Here is a 20,366-nt window from a genome sequence, read left to right as displayed (position 1 = left end):
CTCAATTCCCCTCGCTCCTCCTCATCCGTGCACCTCATTAGCTCCCTAAAACATCCTTGTTTGTCCCTTATCTTGTCTTGCACCGCGTCATTCCACCACCAAGCCTCCTTATGCCCACTTGTCTTTCCTGTTGTGACCCCGAGAGTCTCTTTTGCTACTTGGATGATCTTTGTCTCCATAGCTTCCCATATATGAGTTGAGTCCCCATTTAGTCGAGCCCGCGTATGCAGCATGAGTTTATCCTTAAACAGTAGGAGATTTTCGTCCTTCAAATTTCCCCATCGAATTCTCGGTGTACCTTTCTTCTCTCGAACAGTCAGCTTATTTCTGAAGGCTATATCTGTCACTAGTAGTCGATGTTGAGTCACAACTGCCTCCCCATGTATGACTTTGCAGTCCTTCCACCAACGTCGGTCTCCTTGCCTCATCAAAAGGTAGTCAATTTGCGTGTCGCGTCCGCCACTGCTAAAAGTGATTAAATGCGAATCTTGTTTCCTAAAATAAGAATTTATAATACCTAGGTCATGTGCCACCGCAAACTCTAGAAGACCTGTTCCGGTCTCATTCCTATCACCAAAACCGAAACCCCCATGAACGGCTTGAAAACCATCGTTAGCCTTACCAATGTGTCCATTAAAATCTCCTCCTATGCAAATCCTCTCCCCCTAGGTATGCCCCCTACCACTGCGTCTAGGCAATCCCAAAATTCTCTCTTTTCCTGATCCCCTAGGCCTACATGAGGCGCATAGGCGGAGACTACTGCCACTACTTCCTCTCCTAGTACTGATTTCAACACCATAATCCTGTCATTACGTCTTATCACCTCTTCAAAATTATTATTATTACCACCAAACTTCGATCATCAAATTTAAAACCACAAACCGCTACAAACCTATCGTTATCTGTTCGGCACCCTCCGTCCGCCAGCTTGCCGTTAACGATTCGTCCATGTTTTTTGTCAATCGCTATGTCTCCATCAAACACATCACGCACGTGACCACAATCTCCAAAACGCAACACAATGCCCTAACAACAACACGCTAATAATACTAATAATAATCGCTTAATATCTGTTTTACGAGTTAGGGTTTAGAGATATTAATATATCGATGGCTCAGAATGGTCAGGGGATAGACGGTGCCGTTTTGGATGATATTATTAAGCGCCTTTTGGAGTTCTGGGAAGCCCGGACGGTTCGGCAGGTTCAGCTTTCCGAGGCGGAGATTCGCCAGCTTTGCGCGGCTTCTCGAGAGATATTTCTTCAGCAGCCTTGTCTTTTGGAGCTTGAGGCTCCTATTAAGATTTGTGGTAATGGTTTATAACCTAATTTTGTTATAATTGTCGTTTTATTCGTGTAGAATTTGTGTTGTTAATTGTTGGATATGAATAATATGATATAGAATTGGTTTTGTTAAGTGGTATTGAATAGACGTGGTATCGTACTTGATGTCCTGAATTGGTCTTGATCTATAGAAGTCGGATTCATGACGTCGGGATTGTGCCCGGTTGGCCCACGGTGCTTCGACTACAATGTAAGATTGTGGAGATGGTGCGTTGTGATCACGGTTAGATGTGAGATGTCATCAGCAAAGCAGTTATCACCGTGATGGTGATGACATATCCCATCTGATGCGTGGTCGTAACATGCACTCCACACAGCTTGTGATGTAGAGCGAAGTACCAGGGGCGGATCTGACACAATCCGGATCTCAGAATTGACTTCTACGGGTCGAATCGATCCGGGACATCGGGTTTGGTACCGTGTTTCTTCGGTTACTATTTGTTGAATTAGACTATTGATTCTTTGATGAGTTGATGGTACCCGTAGTAGTTGCAAAATTCTTAACAATCATGAATATATGGATTGAATTCCCTCTCTATGAATGATACAAATGATAATGATGTTTTTTGAATATAATACTTATACGTAGTTGCATATTCCAAAAATGAAAATAAATAAAACAAGGGTAAACGACCGGTTCCACATTCCAATCTATCATCAAACTGCAAAAATCAAACGGCATAAATTTTAAACCGACTTGTTTCAGTTTGGTAGGTTTCAACGTTTTTTAAGCACCTCTAATTGTATGTGTTATTTGGGGATATCAAATGAACTTAGACATTGATTGTGAGAAGTTAACTGGTATCTATATGTACATTTGGCTAATAGTGGAATGGAATATGTATTTTGACATAGTGGCTGCGTGATATTTCTAGTAGTTAATAATAATTTTGCTCACAATGCTACATATAATTGTTCATATGGTTAAGCTTTTGTTTCTTTAAAAACCAGGTGATATTCACGGGCAATATGGTGATCTATTAAGGCTATTTGAATACGGGGGCTTTCCTCCCGAATCAAACTACTTATTCCTTGGTGATTATGTGGACCGTGGCAAACATAGTTTGGAAACTATATGTCTTTTACTTGCCTACAAAATCAAATACCCCGAAAACTTCTTCATTTTAAGAGGCAATCACGAGTGTGCTCCATTAACCGAATCTACGGTTTCTATGATGAATGTAAACGCCGATTCAATGTTAGAATTTGGAAAACTTTTACCGATTGTTTCAATTGTTTTCCTGTTGCGGCTCTCATTGATGACAAAATACTATGTATGCACGGTGGTTTTCTCCTGACCTAACAAATCTAGACCAAATTAGAAGCTTGCCTCGTCCATGTGATGTTCCCGATACGGGTTTGCTTTGTGATTTGCTTTGGTCGGATCCTGATAGAGACGTCAAAGGTTGGGGGATGAATGATAGGGGAGTTTCTTATACTTTTGGTGCAGATAAAGTAGCAGAGTTTTTAATGCAGCATGATATGGACCTAATTTGCCGTGCCCATCAGGTTATTTGATATTATTATTTGAAGTCTTTTATTTTGATGTTAGAGGTGGTAAACGAGGTGGGCCGGACAGGTTGGGTAATAAGTCGAAACATATGTGGGCCAGACGACTATTTTTTTTAATGCGAGTCAAAACTGGCTGTGTTGTTGAATTTAACAGCGTTTATGTATTACAAATTTACATATGATTGCAAAAACTATATTAATAAAATTCTTTTTTTATTAATACCATTAATCTATTTTTTTTTTGAGTAATGTGATTTAAGAGGTTCTGAACATTTAACACCCTTGCATCACTTTGGAGTAACGTTGTTCACAAGCCGAACCGAGCCAAATCGAGCAACAGTCTGCTCGAACTTGGCTTGTTTACAAACCTAGCGGTTTGGCTCAGATCAAATTACAAAATCGAGCTAGATATTAAGACTCGAACTTTTTGTCTTGTAAACGAGCACCTCGGTTTCAACTTAAAATTTGGTACAAAATTCTCAATTTTAAATGTCAACAGTGCTAAATTGTCATTCACTCAAGAGTTCCAACTCAAACCCGACAATTTAACAAAAACACACATAATACAAGTTTTTTACAAAATGCAAATTTAAAACACAAATTAAATGATAACTCAAAGTCAAATATTAAAGGTTCTCATTTTCAGAAGATCATATTGGCTAGTAGTTATATAGTATAGACTATAGATAACTAGGTAGTGGGTCAATATAGTGGTATTTATAATTGTAAGTGTGTGTGTATATATATATATGTATATAACATGCATTACAAGATAATTTGAGCCAAACCAGCGAGTGCTCGTCTGTGTACACGCAGAACTGAGCTGCTCGGCTCGTTTACAACTGATTTGAAATCGAACAACATTTTCTGAGCTTTTCCCTTTCTATTTGAACAGCCTTACTTTGGAGACTCCCCATTCTATCTTTTAACCTCAAATATTTGTGTCCCATTTTTCTTGAATTTTATAAATAAGTGATGTGTTTAAGATAATTACAGAAACAATATATTGAAGTTCATCTTTTGACCTATTAGATTCAAATGTAAACTGGGTCAACTTATTATCAGTAAATGGGTTGAAATTGATATATATTTGAGGTTTTGACGTAGCGTGAGACTTTGTTTCTGCAGGTTGTAGAAGATGGGTACGAATTCTTTGCGGATAGACAGCTTGTGACTGTATTCTCGGCCCCGAATTATTGTGGCGAGTTTGATAATGCTGGTGCGATGATGAGTGTCGATGAGAGCTTGATGTGCTCTTTCCAAATCTTGAAGCCAATTGATAAAAAACCTAGATTTGTATGACTCGGTGACCGGAATTGGTGACCTTTAAGACAATTAAGGTTAGTATCAAGTTTATTCATATGCTACATACATACTAGTAATTATAATTTTATGTGTAACATTATATATATTATTTAGTTAATTGTATCATAACTATATATGCAAAGTTATTTTTATTATGCAACATACATTTTCTATGCTAACCAAAAGTTATCATATTTGTAAAATAATAGGCTCTTGAGTCTAACTGAGCTCGGTATATGAAGCTCATGCTCGTTTATTCAACGGGCTTGTTTTTAGGCTCGAGCTTGTTTATGCTCGGCTCAATTTGAGCCATTTTTGAGCTGGTCTTGAGTATCCCATGATCAACTCAACCGATATACACCCTAATATTATATTATGTATGGGAATCTTCTTGTATGTGTGAATTGTGATGATTGCTTTCAGATATTGGAATGCTGAAGATGGAGGATAGCAACATTGAACATTGCTGACTTGGAGCATCCTTAAATGTTTGCTGTTGAGCTGGCTTTGTGTCAAGAACATGTTGGAAGACCTTTTTTTTTGTTTGTTTTTTTGTTTTGGTTTTAGATTTGGTGTTTAAGGTAAGGGTGGTTCTAGAATATCAGAATGTTAGTTTTTCTCTTTAAAAAAAGTATTAATTCTTGTTTCTGATCTGTTAAGGCAGTTATTTATGACAATGTACATACATTTGAATCTAAAAGCTACTTGCGGGCACCTCCAAGTAGCTACTCTTGCTGATTGTTTTGACAAAAAGAAAATCGTCATTTTGTGCAAAATATATCTTATGTTAATAGCGTAAGGCGAATTAAGCACGGGTTATGTTTGTTAGTGTTAGAATTTAAGGGATTTGGTATCGTATTCCATTCCTAGTATATTTAGTTCGAAAATGAGATCCACAAGATATGCAGATTCATGGGTATGCAAATGAGTTGATTGCTTGAATGGATCTAAATTAAACTTGAACTCAATTCAATAACATGAGTTTCTTTGATGTAGGCTGTGGTAGTCTAGAGGTGGACAACAAAACCGGTTCCTGGAACCGGTTCGGTGGAACCAAACCGGAACCGAACCGGTTTCTACCCGTTTTTCGTAGGAACCGGTTCGGTTCCGTTTCAACCCGGCGATCCGGGACCGGTTTGACATTTTTGGAGGTGGACCGGGTAGGAACCGGAACCGAACCGGAACCGGTTCTGGAACCGGTTCGACCGGAACCGGTTCGGAACCGGTTCTAGCCGTTGGAGTAGTTCTAGCCGTTGGGAAACGGTTTTATGGCCGTTTTTTGACCGTTGGGGTCAAAAATGGCCGTTTTTTGGCTCCCCAAACACCCCACTACTAGTATAAATAGGTATTTGGTGTAATGGGTTCATCACAACACTCAAAACGCAAACCCGAACGCAAAAAAATACAAAAAAACGCTATTACAACGTTCTGAGTTCTCTAATCTCTTGTTTTCTCTTCTTCTATATTCATATTTGTTGTTATGGCTGCCTCACAATCATCAGTTGGTCAAGGTTCCACCGCCGGACCAAGTTTCGTTCGTATTGTACCTCATAATCGTAATCAAGAGATTTGGTGCAATTGGGATTTGGTTGAATTGAGTGACCATTCATTGAATGCTCGGTGCAAGTTTTATGGGATTTATTTAAACCCACTTTCGAATTCAAATTTGAAGAAACACATCGAAAGACCGTATTGCAGGGCGTTGAAACAGAACGTCGAGTCGCAACAAACGCAAATGGATAGTGAAGGCGGAATATTTACATACCAAATTGATCGAGTTCAAGATCGTATGGCGAAGTTTGTGATTCAAGAAGCTTTGCCGTTTAGCCACTTCGACAACCCTCGCTTAACCGCCATGATTCGAGATACGCTTCAACCACAATACACTCACGTAAGTCGTCATACTCTTAAACGTTATTGTTTAAAATTGTGGAAGAAGGCCAAAGAGGTACTAATTGCATATTTTGAAAATATAAATACGGGAATAAACTTAACTAGTGATGTTTGGTCGGCTCCACATGGTCTACCCGAATCTTATCTTTGTGTCACCGCTCATTGGGTAGACCCGTCATCGTGGGAAATGATGAAACGCACCATTGCTTTCGAACTCTTTGAGTATCCACATACGGGAGATAATTTGTTTGAAATTTTAGATTATGTTATAAAAACTTATAAACTAGAAAATAAAATATTTTCAATTGCATTTGATAACGCGTCGAATAATACATCGGCGTTTGATAAATTAAAATTAAAATATACGCCGATTTGCAATGGTGTATTTTTTCACTCAAGGTGTGTTGCACATATCATTAATTTAATCGTGCAAGACGGACTTGCTTCGGATGAGGTTACATCGGTTATAAACGATTTTAGAGTAATGCTACATGAAGTTTTTAAGAAAAGTAAAAAAAGAAAAATGGATTATAGAAAATTTTGTAAAGATACGGGAAGAAAAGCTTTGGGAGCTAATTGGGATGTACCTCATTGATGGAATTCCACTTGCATAATGTTTCAAAGTGCTTTGAAACAAAGATAAACTTTACAAATGTTTCATTCTAGTCTTGCCGATAATGATTTGGCAATCCCCTTTTCAAATGAGAAATGGGAAATTATCAATGACTTATCGACTTTTCTTGAAGTTTTTAAAACATCAACTACGAAACTATCGGGAACGTATTATCCGACAAGTCCCTTGGTTCTTTCGGAGTTATTTTTAATCGTTAACAATCTTAAAGAATTTGAAAATAAAAGTCCAATGTTTTCAAACATCATATTACCAATGAAGTTTAAATTAAAAAAATACTTTCTTGAATTGCCACCGATTTTTACTTGCGCCGCCGCTTTAAACCCAATGTTAAATGTTACGGGGGTTGAATGTGTGATAGACAAAATTTTTTCAGCCTTAGATATGCATGAAGTTGACCCAAACTTTTCAACAGAGGCACAAAATGATTTTAATTTGAATTTTAAATTTATGCATGACTTTTATATAAATAAATATGGGTCAAACATACACATGCCTACGCTGGGGGGTCTTCATCAAGTTCAAGTGCTACTAGAGTACGAGACCCCATGATTAGCCTTATGAACACCGTTCGCAACGTAACGGCTAAAAAACAAAGGGGTAACACCCCTTCAAGCGAACTAGGAAGGTATAGTGCATATGATTTCTCTACCGGTTTATCCGAAGAGGAATATGGCACTTTTGATGTTTTGGCTTGGTGGAAGGTAAAGGAAACCGAGTTTCCGATTCTTGCCACCATGGCCCGTGATTTACTAACCGCCCAAGCTTCTACGGTAGCTTCGGAATCTGCTTTTTCTCTTAGTGGCAGGGTAATATCGGTGAGAAGAACAAGACTGAATTCGGAGTCGGTGGAGATGTGCATTTGCTTGAAGGATCACTTGGACTCAATCGATCGTGTTCAACACGTAACCACTCTGGAAGACGAAACACCACTTGATGTTCGAGTGCACGACGAACAAGAAGGCGTTTCTACAAGTAATTCTGATGAATAAGTCGCCACTCAATAATTACGACGAACAAGAAGGCTTTTCTAGAAATAATATGTCACAACTTTATATTTATAAGTTTAATGTTTTGTTAGTTTGTTTTTGAATATTTTAAAACATGTAACCTTTTTTTTTTGAACTTCTTAAAGTAAATAAAATGAATTTTATGTTAATTGTTTTTTTTATTTAACATGTTATACAAATACGAATCGTATAACACCGCTCTTGATTATAATTCAGCATTTGACTTGCGTAAGCCAAAAGACTATAATACATAGCAAACTCAACAAATGTAACACGATACAGACTTAAGTTCACCATTACACGATACACGATACAGACTAATCAATTCAAACACGCTGACACTCTCATAGCATTAAGTTCAATATGTTGTTTACCATTGCTCTGTGGGTGAACAACAAAAGTAGCATGAGCCTCTTCAGAAATCAGAAGAACACAAATCATCACCTACACAAGCAGCGGAAACGAAAAACGAAAAAAAAAATAATATTTTACACTGTAACCGGTTGGAACCGGTTACAGTGTAAGAACCGGTTTAGGAACCGGTCAGAACCGGTTCCACCGGTTCCGGGTCCGAGGGTTGGGGAACCGGTTCGGTTCCCTAACCGGTTCGACCATGGAACCGGTTTAAACAGTGATGTTGACTAATGGAACCGGTTCTGAACCGGTTCCGGTTCCTTTGACCAACCCGATTTGATCACCTATATGTGGTACTGGTAGCTGTTGGCTTTCACTTATCATAATATTTAGTCATAAAATTTCTTTAAACCATTTAACATATATATATATATATATATATATATATATATATATATATATATATATCTATACTATATATAAAGCATGAGCGAGGAACCTCTTAATTTTTAAGTGGTATCAAACTCATTGCTTTAGATACAATCTTCAATGCATAATATTAAGACACTTTAGGAGTAATTTTGTCTTTTGACAATTTTGTCTTTTAGCAAAAGTAAAATCATGTTACGGTTTATTAATGTATTCTAAAATAATTACAAGTATGGTCCTTTAACTTTAATCACATTTTGTTAATTTATATAATAGTTACATATATATCCCTTATTTTAAACCAACTACCCGACGACGTTTAAACGTTAATAGCTTTTTCACACACCAATATTTTTAAAAAATATATATACCATAAAAACGATAATTTTATTCTCTTTAATTTGAGTATGGTATTGCTATACTTTTTTCACTTTAAAAACTTAACGTGTTACGTGATTACCATTAAAGACCGGCAAACGAATCCGGGGGAGGGGGGGTCGGCCGTTCGGGTTATGGGTCTAAAAGGTCAAGGTTGGAATGAGTCGATACATAAAGGTTAATTTGGTTTGGGTCGGGACGGGTTTGGGTTGAAAGGGGTCAAGTCATAACGAATTTCGGTTCAGAACATTGTCAAGCGGAATGGGTTGTGGGTCAAAACGAGTTCAATGTATCCTTACGTGCACACCAACACCTGACTAAGCGTGCACAGTTGTCGTGTGACCTGCTTACTAACACTGGTTAAAATCCCAGTGCCGCAATACGAGCATACTATCGTCGGGTTATGCATGTACTGTTGTGAAGTCACGCACATACAGAGACAGTAACACCGGTTACGCGTCCGATGTCATGTTTGCGTGCATACCTCGCCGCATCGCGTGGGCACGCAGCTAGTGAAACAGTAAACATATCATGTAATAGTAATAACTAGGGATGATAGCTGGACGGTGTTTGGGACGGGTGTTAGTAATCCCAATCCTGAAGCTGACTGAAAAACCATGTGTTATATCTTTCTAATACATGGGTATCGGGTATCTCTTTAGTCTTTGTTATTATATAGTTTGATTACCTGTGAAAGTTAGAAAAATAAAAAAATAAATATTAATGGATTAGTAGATTATTTTTGTATTACCAAAGTCCAGAGGCAATACTTATCGTTTTGGTTTGAGCGGAGTGTCATCTAATATCTTACATGTGAAATGTTATAAAACAAATTCCACACCGGGTTCCATATCCAAATAGTCATCCTATTATCAGTCTTGATTTTTTATGTTCCAGATTTGCTCATCGGGTTCTGATTTGTTTATAGTTAGTACTTAGTAATAAACTAATAACTATAATAAACTTAATCGAGTGAGAGTCTTTTGAGGAGTAAGCATATACAAAACATTCTTACTAGTTCATCATATATGAGTGTGATGCTAATCCTCTGCATCAATCTCATGAAAAAAACATAGATTTCATAGATTTCAGAACTGAAATCGGATTCATATTCACGCGTCAAAACTGTTTCACGTAGTTGATTTTTTGCTTAATTAAGAAACGGAGATTATATTAATATCAAATTTTCCCCCCAACCAACAATCACATGGTTGACTGGGTGGTGTAGTCGGTTATCACGCTAGTCTCACACACTAGAGGTCCCTGGTTTGAACCCGGGCTCAGACAATTATTTATTTTTTTTAATATTTTATTTCTGAATTTTATCAAAAGTTTGAAATGTTATTCAAACCCGGGCTCAGACAATTACTTATTTTTTTTTTAATATTTTATTTCTGAATTTTATCAAAAGTTTGAAATGTTATTCAAAGAGATTAATAAACGTCATGCTAATTTTCATAATTTTATGAAAAGTTAATCTGAGTTGTTAAAATTATGATATAATGATGTACATAACTTAGTGATAATTTAAGCGATCCAACTACCAACGGGGTTGGTGGTCCATTGAAAAAGACAAAACCCTTAAAACACCAAGGGTTTTGGATGCCTTGAGTTCAATTCTTCCAAACGACAGAAATTCGTCGTTCAGAAAAAATGGGCGATCCAACCTTGACACAAGATCCGGTATCTTACAAACTGAGCCAATTTCACACAAAATTTAAAATACAAGTTGTTTAGATCACTTTCTATTGACACACATATAAATAAAGTATTTAGTTAAATTTAAAGTTCAATGAGTAATAATATAGTTCTAAGTTTAACTAACAATATATAAAGTGGACCAAGTGACAGTAAATAACTAGTATGATGGTTGGTGTACAATAGGTATGATTATGCTTATGACGTTGATGGAGATTGGAGAATGTGGACCAAGTGAGTGACCATTGCTATAAAGCTTGGGGTCGTACTTTTAGCCAAATGACATGACATTGTGTTGAATTCCAGTTATTTCCACCTGAACTGGGTACATTTTTTTGCATAAAAATTATTTTTCAAGAAAACATGAATTAAACTATTTTGCATTATATAGCCTTCAATAGAACCCTATCATAACCACAAAGGGATGTGATTAAAAGATTGTATGTTTTTATATAAGATCATAAAGTAACAAAAGTTGGGGTTTATCTAACTTTCATGGGTATTGCAAACCGAAAACATGCATTTCAACGGGTACTTGCTATGGTGGCGGTGGTGGTTATCACTACCGAGGGGTGGGGTACCCGCCCCGAAGACCCCCCTACCCACGAATAGTGAGACTGAGAGCCAAAACAAGGGGTATAGTGAACAAAATTATAATGAATAGTTAGGCTTAAGAGATTGAATGTCTTTCATTTGGGGTTAATTTAAGCGTGCCAAATGAGCGAGCCTTCCTTGACACGAGCTTTGCTCCTTTATAAACTGAGCGAAATTCAAACGAGTTTCGAAGCACGAACTATTTAGATATTCGTAGTAATTTTTTTATAAGTATATGTTCTTTTTCATTCTAGTTGAAGGTGTTTGTAATAACGGAGATAGTGTTCTATTTTTTTTTTCTTTAATGAACATAGAACATAGATAGGGTTGAGCGTTATAGAGAAACGTCCACCCTTTAACCTCTGGTCATGATCTAGACTCCATAAGGGTGGTGTTCCCATTCTCTGCATTTCCACTTATCGCACCTGCATTATTCTTTTCTTTTTAGTGTTATCTTAATAGTTTAAATAACATTTCTAAGCTTTAACCAATAGACAAGCTATATGTATATAAAAAAAATTGAACATTGCAATCTTCTAAATAAGAGAAAAATCATAAATATACTTATTTTCATTAATATAATTTATTTCTACAGTTTTAAAGACACAAATATAACTTACAGTCATCAAAATCGTTTAAAATCATATTAAAATTTTCATTATACACCAACGTCCTTTTCGAAAGATGTTTCGTATTTTAGTTAAAAGTAATATGCTATATTAAGAACAGCTATAGAGAACATTAACAAATCAAGAGAAAACTAAAGGGATGTTTGGGATTCCTTATTTTACTTTCTTATAATTTTCATTAAGTTAATAAGTTATAAAAATGTAACTTATGAAACTTTTCCTCTCACAATATGGGTAATCCAAAAAACCTTATTTCTTTTCAAAAAATTTATAATTATAAGTTGGTGAAAATAAGCAATCTCAAACACCCCTTAAATTGTATGTTGTAACAATTTTTGTAGCAATTCTCAACAGTAATGAGGTTAATGATATAATTTATGAATAATTTCCCTACCCTTTTCATGTGGTTGTACAAAGCCATTACATTACATATCACTAAGTTTGTTAATTTTCCTTTATAAAGAAAAGGCCCATTCACATTTTAATAACACAATCAAGACATAATTATGAAATAATGAAAATGATAATCACGTTTTACATATCTGTTTTAACCAACCAACAAAAATATCTATCTATATCACTTATATATCAACTTTTTTCAACTAATAATGACTTTATTCAGGCATATAACTATTTGTTTTCCTTTTTTTAGATTAGCGGATTAAAAGCAGATAATAATGACTTAAAACTAATATGAACATATGATACACTATAACCATGTATCCTATCCTATAGATTCATGTATATATTACAAATCCGGTATAGAACTAATTTTTTTGTCAGATTATTGGATTAAAAGCAGATACCAATTAAAGATCGCAAACAACATAATAATAAATACATATTATCTATACTATATATAATATACCAAACAAGGCCAAATTATGACATCAATTTTTAAGTAATTTACAACACTTAAAGCATGAGGTACATGTGTTAGTAAAGATAAACTTGTCTTTTAAACACAATCCATTCAACTTACAAGTTTGGTTCCTCATCTTTAACCATATTATGTTTTTAATTTAAGTTGTAAACTAACTTCTTACCCATTATTTTTAAACGACTATAGCTTTTTCAAACGTTAATATTTTTATAAAAAAATTACTCCATAAAAACGAGTATTTTATTATTGTTATAAATTTTTTCATTTTAAATAAATTAATATGTTACGTAGGGGTGTTCGGTGTCGGTTTTGATGGTTTTTAAGTTAAACTTGTGAGTCCAACCGTTAATACTGTTTTTTTGTCGTCCAAAACCAAACTCAACCATTGAAAGTTGAAACCAAATCATTACTAACGGTCTGGTTCCAGTTTAGTTTCATAGTTATAATAAATTTAGTTTAAAATAGTTATTAATTTAAATATACCATCAATTTTAACTAAACACCAACATAATATGATACTTGAGAGGATCATAAATAAAAAATGATAATTTTAGCCACATAAATAGTAAATATTAATGGTAGATTTAGGAGGCGAAATAATAACAACAAAGATCACAAAATGAATCATACTGCCATTAGGTTAATTTGAAGTTGTATAGCTAAGTTATTTGTAATAAAAATATTATCCTTAATTAAATGTTAACTATATCTAATATATATTACAAAACATATCTAATAATTAATTATAAAAAACATTAAAATGCATTCAACATTTACAGTCTGGTCTGGTTTCTTATGGCCGGTTGCCAGTATAGACCGCGAACCAATCATTCACTATGTGTTGAAAATTTTGAAACCGACCAACAAACCGAAAGTAAAAAAAGAAAAAAAGAAGTCAAACCAATGACCGATTTAAACGATTTCAAGGTTTTAATCGAACCATAAACACTTATATTTGTTACGTGATTAACATGTTAAAACACCCGCTGTATCGCGCGGACACCCGTCTAGTTTAAATAATAGAGCATTCAAGAGAAAAAATAAAAATAAAAATCTACGAGAAGAATACACACCATCCATGATGTATCGAAAGCGTACACCTTGTAATGCACAAAGTACAACTCCAGCTCATACAATATAAGCCTGTCCATGAAATACACCAAAACTTGTACACTGTTATCCTGGGGAGTGAGTGAGAGTTAGGCATTCATTCATGAATAATATATAAATAAATCCAACTATCATTAATATTATTATATTCTAATTAATAATTATTATTTAATAATAACAAGTACAACTGTACAAGTAGAGACAGTGTGTGCACGAGTAGCTCAGATTCATTCATTCCGGCAATCTGCTGGTCTCAGTTCATTCATTCTCGCCGGATTCCATGGCTTCCGTCGTCGAATCTGCTTGGACGGTACCTCTCATTCACTTTTCCGTTCATATTATTATTCATTTGCCCTAGATTTGATCTCATTCACTGATAATTTGTATGAACGGTTGTTATTGGATTTGAATCCGTAGTATATATCGATCGCATTACTATTATTCAATTGCGCATGCATGACATTGATGAACTCTGAATTTGAAATGCTATAGATGCTGAGTGATTTGGTTATTGTTTGATCTTCAAGTTATGATTAGGTTTACATGGAAGCTCTGTTGATAGTTAGGGCTGCAAACGATCCGAACCGAACACCGTCTTGTTCATGTTCGTGCGTTAAACTTTTATCAGACATGGAAATGAACTTGTTTGTGAACGGTTCACGAACATAAACGAAATGTTTTATAATTAATTTGCTTGGGCTAATCGAGAATGGTCAGTGTCAACAGTTCGGTTCGGTCCAGCAACCAAGTTTGTGTTGGTGTGTTTTTTACATTCATATTCATATGTTAATTTTACATATAAATTAATCATTTAATGCTCGTATATATTTTTTGTTTTATAGTTAATAATTTTACTTAAAACTATCTAATAAGATTAGAAAAGTCATTAGAAAGTATTAAAAAAATTAACAAACATTAACAAACATAAACGGAAAAAGCACATTGTCAAACGTTCACGAACACAATTGGACGAGGACGGATTCTTTTCGTGTTCGTTCAATTAGTTAATTGAATGATATCCCTGCGCGTGTTCGTACATTTATTAAACGACCGCACATAAACGAACTTCTTGATAATGCATCATTACCGCTTAATTCATTTCTGAGGAATAATAACAGCTTGCTTTCCAGTCATACCTGTGTTACGTAAAATAAACGGATAATATACTTCTATGTTTCTTGCTCTTGTTATTTAAGAACACAATATTCGTGTAATAAAACTTGTAGATTCTTGTGGTTTGACCTTGACACCAAGATGAGAGCTTATTGCTGATTCTGCTTCTTAACTTTTGTTTTTTTTGCAGTATTTGATCACCAATTTCAGTGACTTTCAGTTAGCATGCCTTGGAAGTTTTTTGCTTCATGAATCGGTCTTCTTCTTATCTGGACTTCCTTTCATTTACTTAGAAAGGGCTGGATGGCTCAGCAAGTACAAAATTCAGGTCTGTTAATACCTTTTATTAGCATTGAGCTGCTTTAACCGTTTCAACCTAATCTAATATGTGTGCTGTTACCCATAATCTGAATCTGAACCTATATGAGATGAGTGCTGCTCAAAGAGTGAATTTAGCATAGTTTTAAAATGGACATGAATGCTGAAAAAGGATATGAGATAATCATAACTAATAATTGGAAATCTGAACCTTTGTGGTGCATTTGAGAAGGCTCGATGAAAGTGACGATTAAATTGTAACATTTGGTATCACATTTTGATGGTCAATGCAACCCAACTATGTTTGTATAATATTTTTTAATTTATAAGATTTTATTACGCAGACGAAGAATAACACAACTGAAGCTCAAGATAAATGCATTACTCGTCTACTACTGTATCATTTTTGTGTCAATCTGCCTGTTATGATTGCTTCTTATCCTGTTTTTAGATTCATGGGAATGCGAAGTAGTCTCCCATTACCATCCTGGTATTTTCCGGTTCCCTTTCTTTTATAATAACAATAATAATAATTTATCTTTTCTTTTGATAATTTAATCCATCTTTATCTTATTATTCTTGATACATTACAAGTCTTTTACTTTTATTAGTTTATATTGTGCAGGAAAGTAATGTCAACACAGATACTATTCTACTTCATAGTGGAAGATTTTATATTTTACTGGGGACACAGAATCTTGCATACTAAATGGCTGTACAAGCATGTCCACAGTGTCCATCATGAGTAAGTAGAGGGGGCTAAGGGTGGCAGGTTTGTGCCAAAATGAGTGATTTTCAGCAAGAGTTGGAAAGGGTCGGGCCGGTAAAGATGTACATGAAACCGAAAAAACCGATCCGAGACCCAAAAAACTGAAACCAAACAAAAACAGACGAGTTGGTTTTATGTTTTTTCTAAAACCCAACTTTCTGTTCGGTTTTGGTTTTGCATGTAATTAAAAGTTAAATCCGAAAATTTTGACCTGAGCCGAATTTATGTATTTTCAGTTTTGAATTTGAAGTTATATAAAAAATTAATAAATAGCGTACCTGAATATTTTAGCCCAAATGTATAATAATAAAAATATTTAGGACGAATAGTTTTCGGCCCAAATGGCAAAACTGGATAATCTGAATTCTGAACCGAACCCAAACCCAACGTTTTTTCAGAAACTCAAAAACTGGAATTTTGGTTTTTGGTTCGGTTTGAGCCCAAAACCAACCCATGCACACCCCTACGGGTCGGGTTGACCGGCAAACACTTTTTTGTACATTTTTTCTTTATTCTTTTTAACCGTTACAAATCTATATTATTAACGCCCTGCTTGCGGTGCGCACATATAATGTATATATGTGTGAACCCTTGGGTGGGCAAAAGTAAAATTGCACTAATTTTGACGTTATTTTACTAATCACGTGAAAATAACGTTAAAAGTGGCGGAAGGTTAATCAGGCATCATGTGGTGGCGTTGATAGCCGAAAGACAAGGGCACATGCACCAATCAGCCGGTGTCCCGATGATTGAGTGTTATGTGTCTTATGTCCAAGGCTTGATTCAAAACTACTATCGAGCCGGGGGTCTCACCGGAAGCAGCCTCTCTATCCCTATGGGATAGAGGTAAGGCTGTCTACATCTTACCCTCCTCAGACCCTACCATAGCATTGCTATTGGTGGGATATACTGAGTACGATGATGATGATGATGAAATCTATATTATTACATTAATAGCCTAGTTTTCTTTAATAAAATTCTTTAGAAGGTTGTATAGATTAAAAATACAATGCTGAGAACCTTCCAAGTTTCAATCCGTTCAACCTGTTTCCTGTTGATCTACTTTATCTGATCTGACCTGTTATAAATGAATGGGTTAAAATATTTTCCAATTTAATACTAAATGCATTTAAATGTCACTATATATGTTATATTCGATACGAGACAGGTACGCAACACCTTTCGGATTGACTTCAGAATACGCTCACCCTGCTGAAATCTTATTCCTCGGTTTCGCCACGATTTTCGGGCCAGCCATCACGGGCCCACATTTGATAACGCTTTGGTTGTGGATGGTAGTTAGAGTTTTGGAGACGGTTGAAGCACACTGCGGTTATCATTTCCCATGGAGCCCCTCAAATTTTCTTCCTTTATATGGCGGGTTAGTGTATTATGCATAAAACTTATTATCTGGCTTGTAAACTAAAATGAACATGAATGGAGTATGTTCGTGTTCGTTTGTAAAACTTTTAACGAACAGACGATCGAACACGAACAATTAAACGAACGAGGTTTTCTTGTTTGTGTTTGTCTATGTTTATTCAGGTAAAAACAAACGGTTGACGAACATAACTGAACATAGATGAACAAACAATTAAACATAATTGCGCTAACACCAATTTAAAGTAAACGTGAACAACGTGTTGGGCTCAGAACACGAACAATTAAACGAACGAGGTTTTCTTGTTTGTGTTTGTCTATGTTTGTTCAGGTAAAAACAAACGGTTGACGAACATAACTGAACATAGATGAACAAACAATCAAACATAATTGCGCTAACACCAATTTAAAGTAAATGTGAACAACGTGTTGGGCTCAGAAAGTTATTAAAACTAGACTATGTTGTAACGAGCCTAAAAAATGTTAATTATCATATTAACAAAACGTAAATTTACGAACATAAATTAACATTCACGAACATGGATGAACATCCAAGACATGTGTTCATGTTCGTTCGGTTAACTTTAAACAAACAATTGAACACGAATAATTAACCAAACGGGTTTTTCTTGTGGATGTTCATTTGTTAAGAAAAGGAGCATGCTCGTGTTTGTTCATGTTCATTTGTTAACAGTATAAATGAGAGGTTGACGAACTTAATTGAGCTAAAACCAGTTTAAAGTAAATGTGCACAACAATGTATTTGGCTTAAAAAATTAAAACTAAACTATATTGTAATGAGCCTAGAAAATGTAATTGAATTTGTTAACGAATGTAAACGAAGACATGTGTTTTTGTTCGTTCGTTCAACTAAATGAACAAAAAGTTTCGTTTGTTTAATAAACAAACTTTCTGCCGAAAGGTTTACTGAGTGTTCAGTTCATTTACAACTTGTTATTTGTCATTATCTTCAGATTCACTAAATATCGTTTTTTTTCTATAAAATTATCAGTTCCGATTTTCATGATTATCATCACCGTCTTATCTACACCAAATCTGGCAACTATTCCTCAACTTTTGTCTACATGGACTGGTAAGATCCAGAATAATATTTTTTACTGGTTAATCTAATTATAAAACATAACCTCAATCAACCCGTTTATAATATTGACATCCTTTTGTCAGGCTATTTGGTACTGACACCGGGTACAGAAAACTGAAGGCGTTAAAGAGTGAAGAGGAAGATAAGTATAAAGAGAATTAACGCGCCCAAAAAGTAGATTTTGGAATGTTTTCACCATGCATCGTGACAAAGGTCTCGTCTTTTCTTGATTGTGAATTCATTTATTGTTGCATTTTTCGTCTTGTATGATCATCTCAGTAACAAAATGAAGGTACTTGATCCTTTATGTCTCATCATGTTTGTAGTACACCATTTAAAGACACTTTGGACCCATGCTCCCCGGACACTTTGGACCGGGTTCAAAATGGGTCAAAACAACCACAGTTTATCTATTGGTTCTGGTAAAATGAGCGGGCTTGGCAGGTTTAAAACGGCTTCTTTTTTATATAAATAGTTAATGTGTTAAATATGATTACGTAACTATTTTTCTAACAATAATAATTGAAAAGAATGTTAGAAAACAGTTTATAAACCAGTTTGCCGAACACTAAAATTTTTTCTCAGTTCATTTATCCTTTTATATAATATATAATTTGATTTAATCTGTTTGTATATTAATGGGCTGTTAACATAATTTATCTATTTTGTGACGCTTTTTAGCAGAGTATTATTTTAAATGTCAATCTACTATTTCTGAAAATGATATTTCAAGATTAAAATGAGAAACTTAATAATAAATATTGCATACGGTAATGTGTTTCAAGTTGTGAGGGTACAAGTCCGGTGATTATTAAAAATATGTGTAATGTATTTGAGAATGTGTGAGTTGTCGATCTAAAAAAATAATAAGCATAAAAATTTACAAGTAACTGCATAAATATGTTTAGTGTTGTACATCAAATAAAATGAAACTTATCTTGCATTTAGAAAATAAGAAAAAAGGAATGTTTTGTTTTATGACTTTATAATAGGAAAATTAAGTTTTTATAACGGTTATTTAAATCACTTACATGCCACTGTCTCAACCGGCCATTTGAACCCTCTATTCTTTTTATCAATCTTTTCTGTCACAAGTGCATATATACTTCAAAATAGAAAATCATCGCTTTTTACAAATATGAAATATGGGGCAAGATACGGAATCAATTAAGGATGGTTGCAAGTTACTTTTCCGTGCATGGTACTTAGATGATGGTACGATTATAGGAGACGTCATTGAAGTGGCTAAAGCCTTGGATATTATTAGATCCAAGGGGCCAAGCCTGGGGCTTGAGCTTAATATTAAAAAGACCGAAGTATATTGGCCGTCGTGCAATGGGATAAAGGCAAAAGTAGGTTTATTTCCTATCGGGATTGGGAGACCGGAGTTAGGGGTAAAACTCCTTGGAGGTGCGGTTAGCCGAGACACGGGGTTTATCAGTAGTTTGGCCAGTGTCAGAGCTTCAAGAGCTGTGGAACTAATGAGATGTCTTACTCGCCTGCGTGACCCTCGATGTGAGCTTCTCTTGCTTCGCTCATGTATGGGGGTGGCTAAGTTGTTCGGACTTCGAACATGTCAGCCTATGTTTGTTAAGGAAGTTGTCTCTGTTTTTGACAAAGGGCTTCGAGCGGCGATTGAGGATATTGTGGTATGTGGGGGTCCGTTTTTTGGGGATTTTCAATGGAGACTGACCTCTCTCCCTATCCATTTCGGTGGTTTAGGGTTATATTCAGCTGAGGATGTTTCCACCTATGCTTTCGTAGCCTTGAGAGCACAATCTTGGAAGTTACAGGACCACATTTTGCGTGATTGTGGTGTTGATGGGTAAGATTCCGATTTTGGGTGTGCAATGGATTATTTGCATAACTTTATTCCCGATTTTTATCTTGGCGGGTTCGCTAATAAGGACACCCCT

General features: G+C 35.3%; 1 protein-coding gene, 1 non-coding gene and 1 pseudogene across 3 annotated transcripts; all 3 read left to right on the top strand.

The window, feature by feature from the left end:
- Nucleotides 1–1,071: 1,071 nt before the first annotated feature.
- On the top strand, nt 1,072–4,681 carry LOC143572983 (serine/threonine-protein phosphatase PP1 isozyme 2-like; annotated as a pseudogene). Its single transcript, XR_013142348.1, has 4 exons — nt 1,072–1,308; nt 2,294–2,851; nt 3,983–4,194; nt 4,583–4,681. The product of XR_013142348.1 is annotated as a serine/threonine-protein phosphatase PP1 isozyme 2-like (transcript).
- Nucleotides 4,682–10,067: 5,386 nt separating this feature from the next.
- On the top strand, nt 10,068–10,141 carry TRNAV-CAC (transfer RNA valine (anticodon CAC)). Its single transcript has one exon. It is a non-coding gene; the product is annotated as a tRNA-Val (tRNA).
- A 3,853-nt stretch (nt 10,142–13,994) lies between these two features.
- Nucleotides 13,995–18,997, top strand: LOC143572973 (methylsterol monooxygenase 2-2). The gene is made up of 7 exons (XM_077057979.1): nt 13,995–14,078; nt 15,072–15,209; nt 15,544–15,689; nt 15,825–15,944; nt 17,137–17,349; nt 18,361–18,441; nt 18,534–18,997. The coding sequence occupies exons 1-7, from the start codon at nt 14,049–14,051 to the stop codon at nt 18,610–18,612; spliced, it is 807 nt and encodes a 268-aa protein (XP_076914094.1). The 5' UTR covers nt 13,995–14,048; the 3' UTR covers nt 18,613–18,997.
- Nucleotides 18,998–20,366: the final 1,369 nt, after the last annotated feature.

This window comes from Bidens hawaiensis, unplaced genomic scaffold (assembly GCF_021521415.1).
Source record: "Bidens hawaiensis isolate Kalapana, Puna unplaced genomic scaffold, B.hawaiensis_p1.1 tig00026182_1, whole genome shotgun sequence".
Taxonomy (NCBI): domain Eukaryota; kingdom Viridiplantae; phylum Streptophyta; class Magnoliopsida; order Asterales; family Asteraceae; genus Bidens; species Bidens hawaiensis.
The sequence above is the reverse complement of the archived record's forward strand: the minus strand, read 5'-3'. Positions and strand labels throughout refer to the sequence as shown.

Bases quoted from the DNA above. Each gene is read 5' to 3' on its own strand.
- LOC143572973 (XM_077057979.1), top strand. From the start codon at position 14,049: ATGGCTTCCGTCGTCGAATCTGCTTGGACG. The intron at 15,210-15,543 runs GTCTGTTAATAC...TTTATTACGCAG, and splicing joins TCAGCAAGTACAAAATTCAG to ACGAAGAATAACACAACTGA. The intron at 18,442-18,533 runs GTAAGATCCAGA...TCCTTTTGTCAG, and splicing joins ACTTTTGTCTACATGGACTG to GCTATTTGGTACTGACACCG.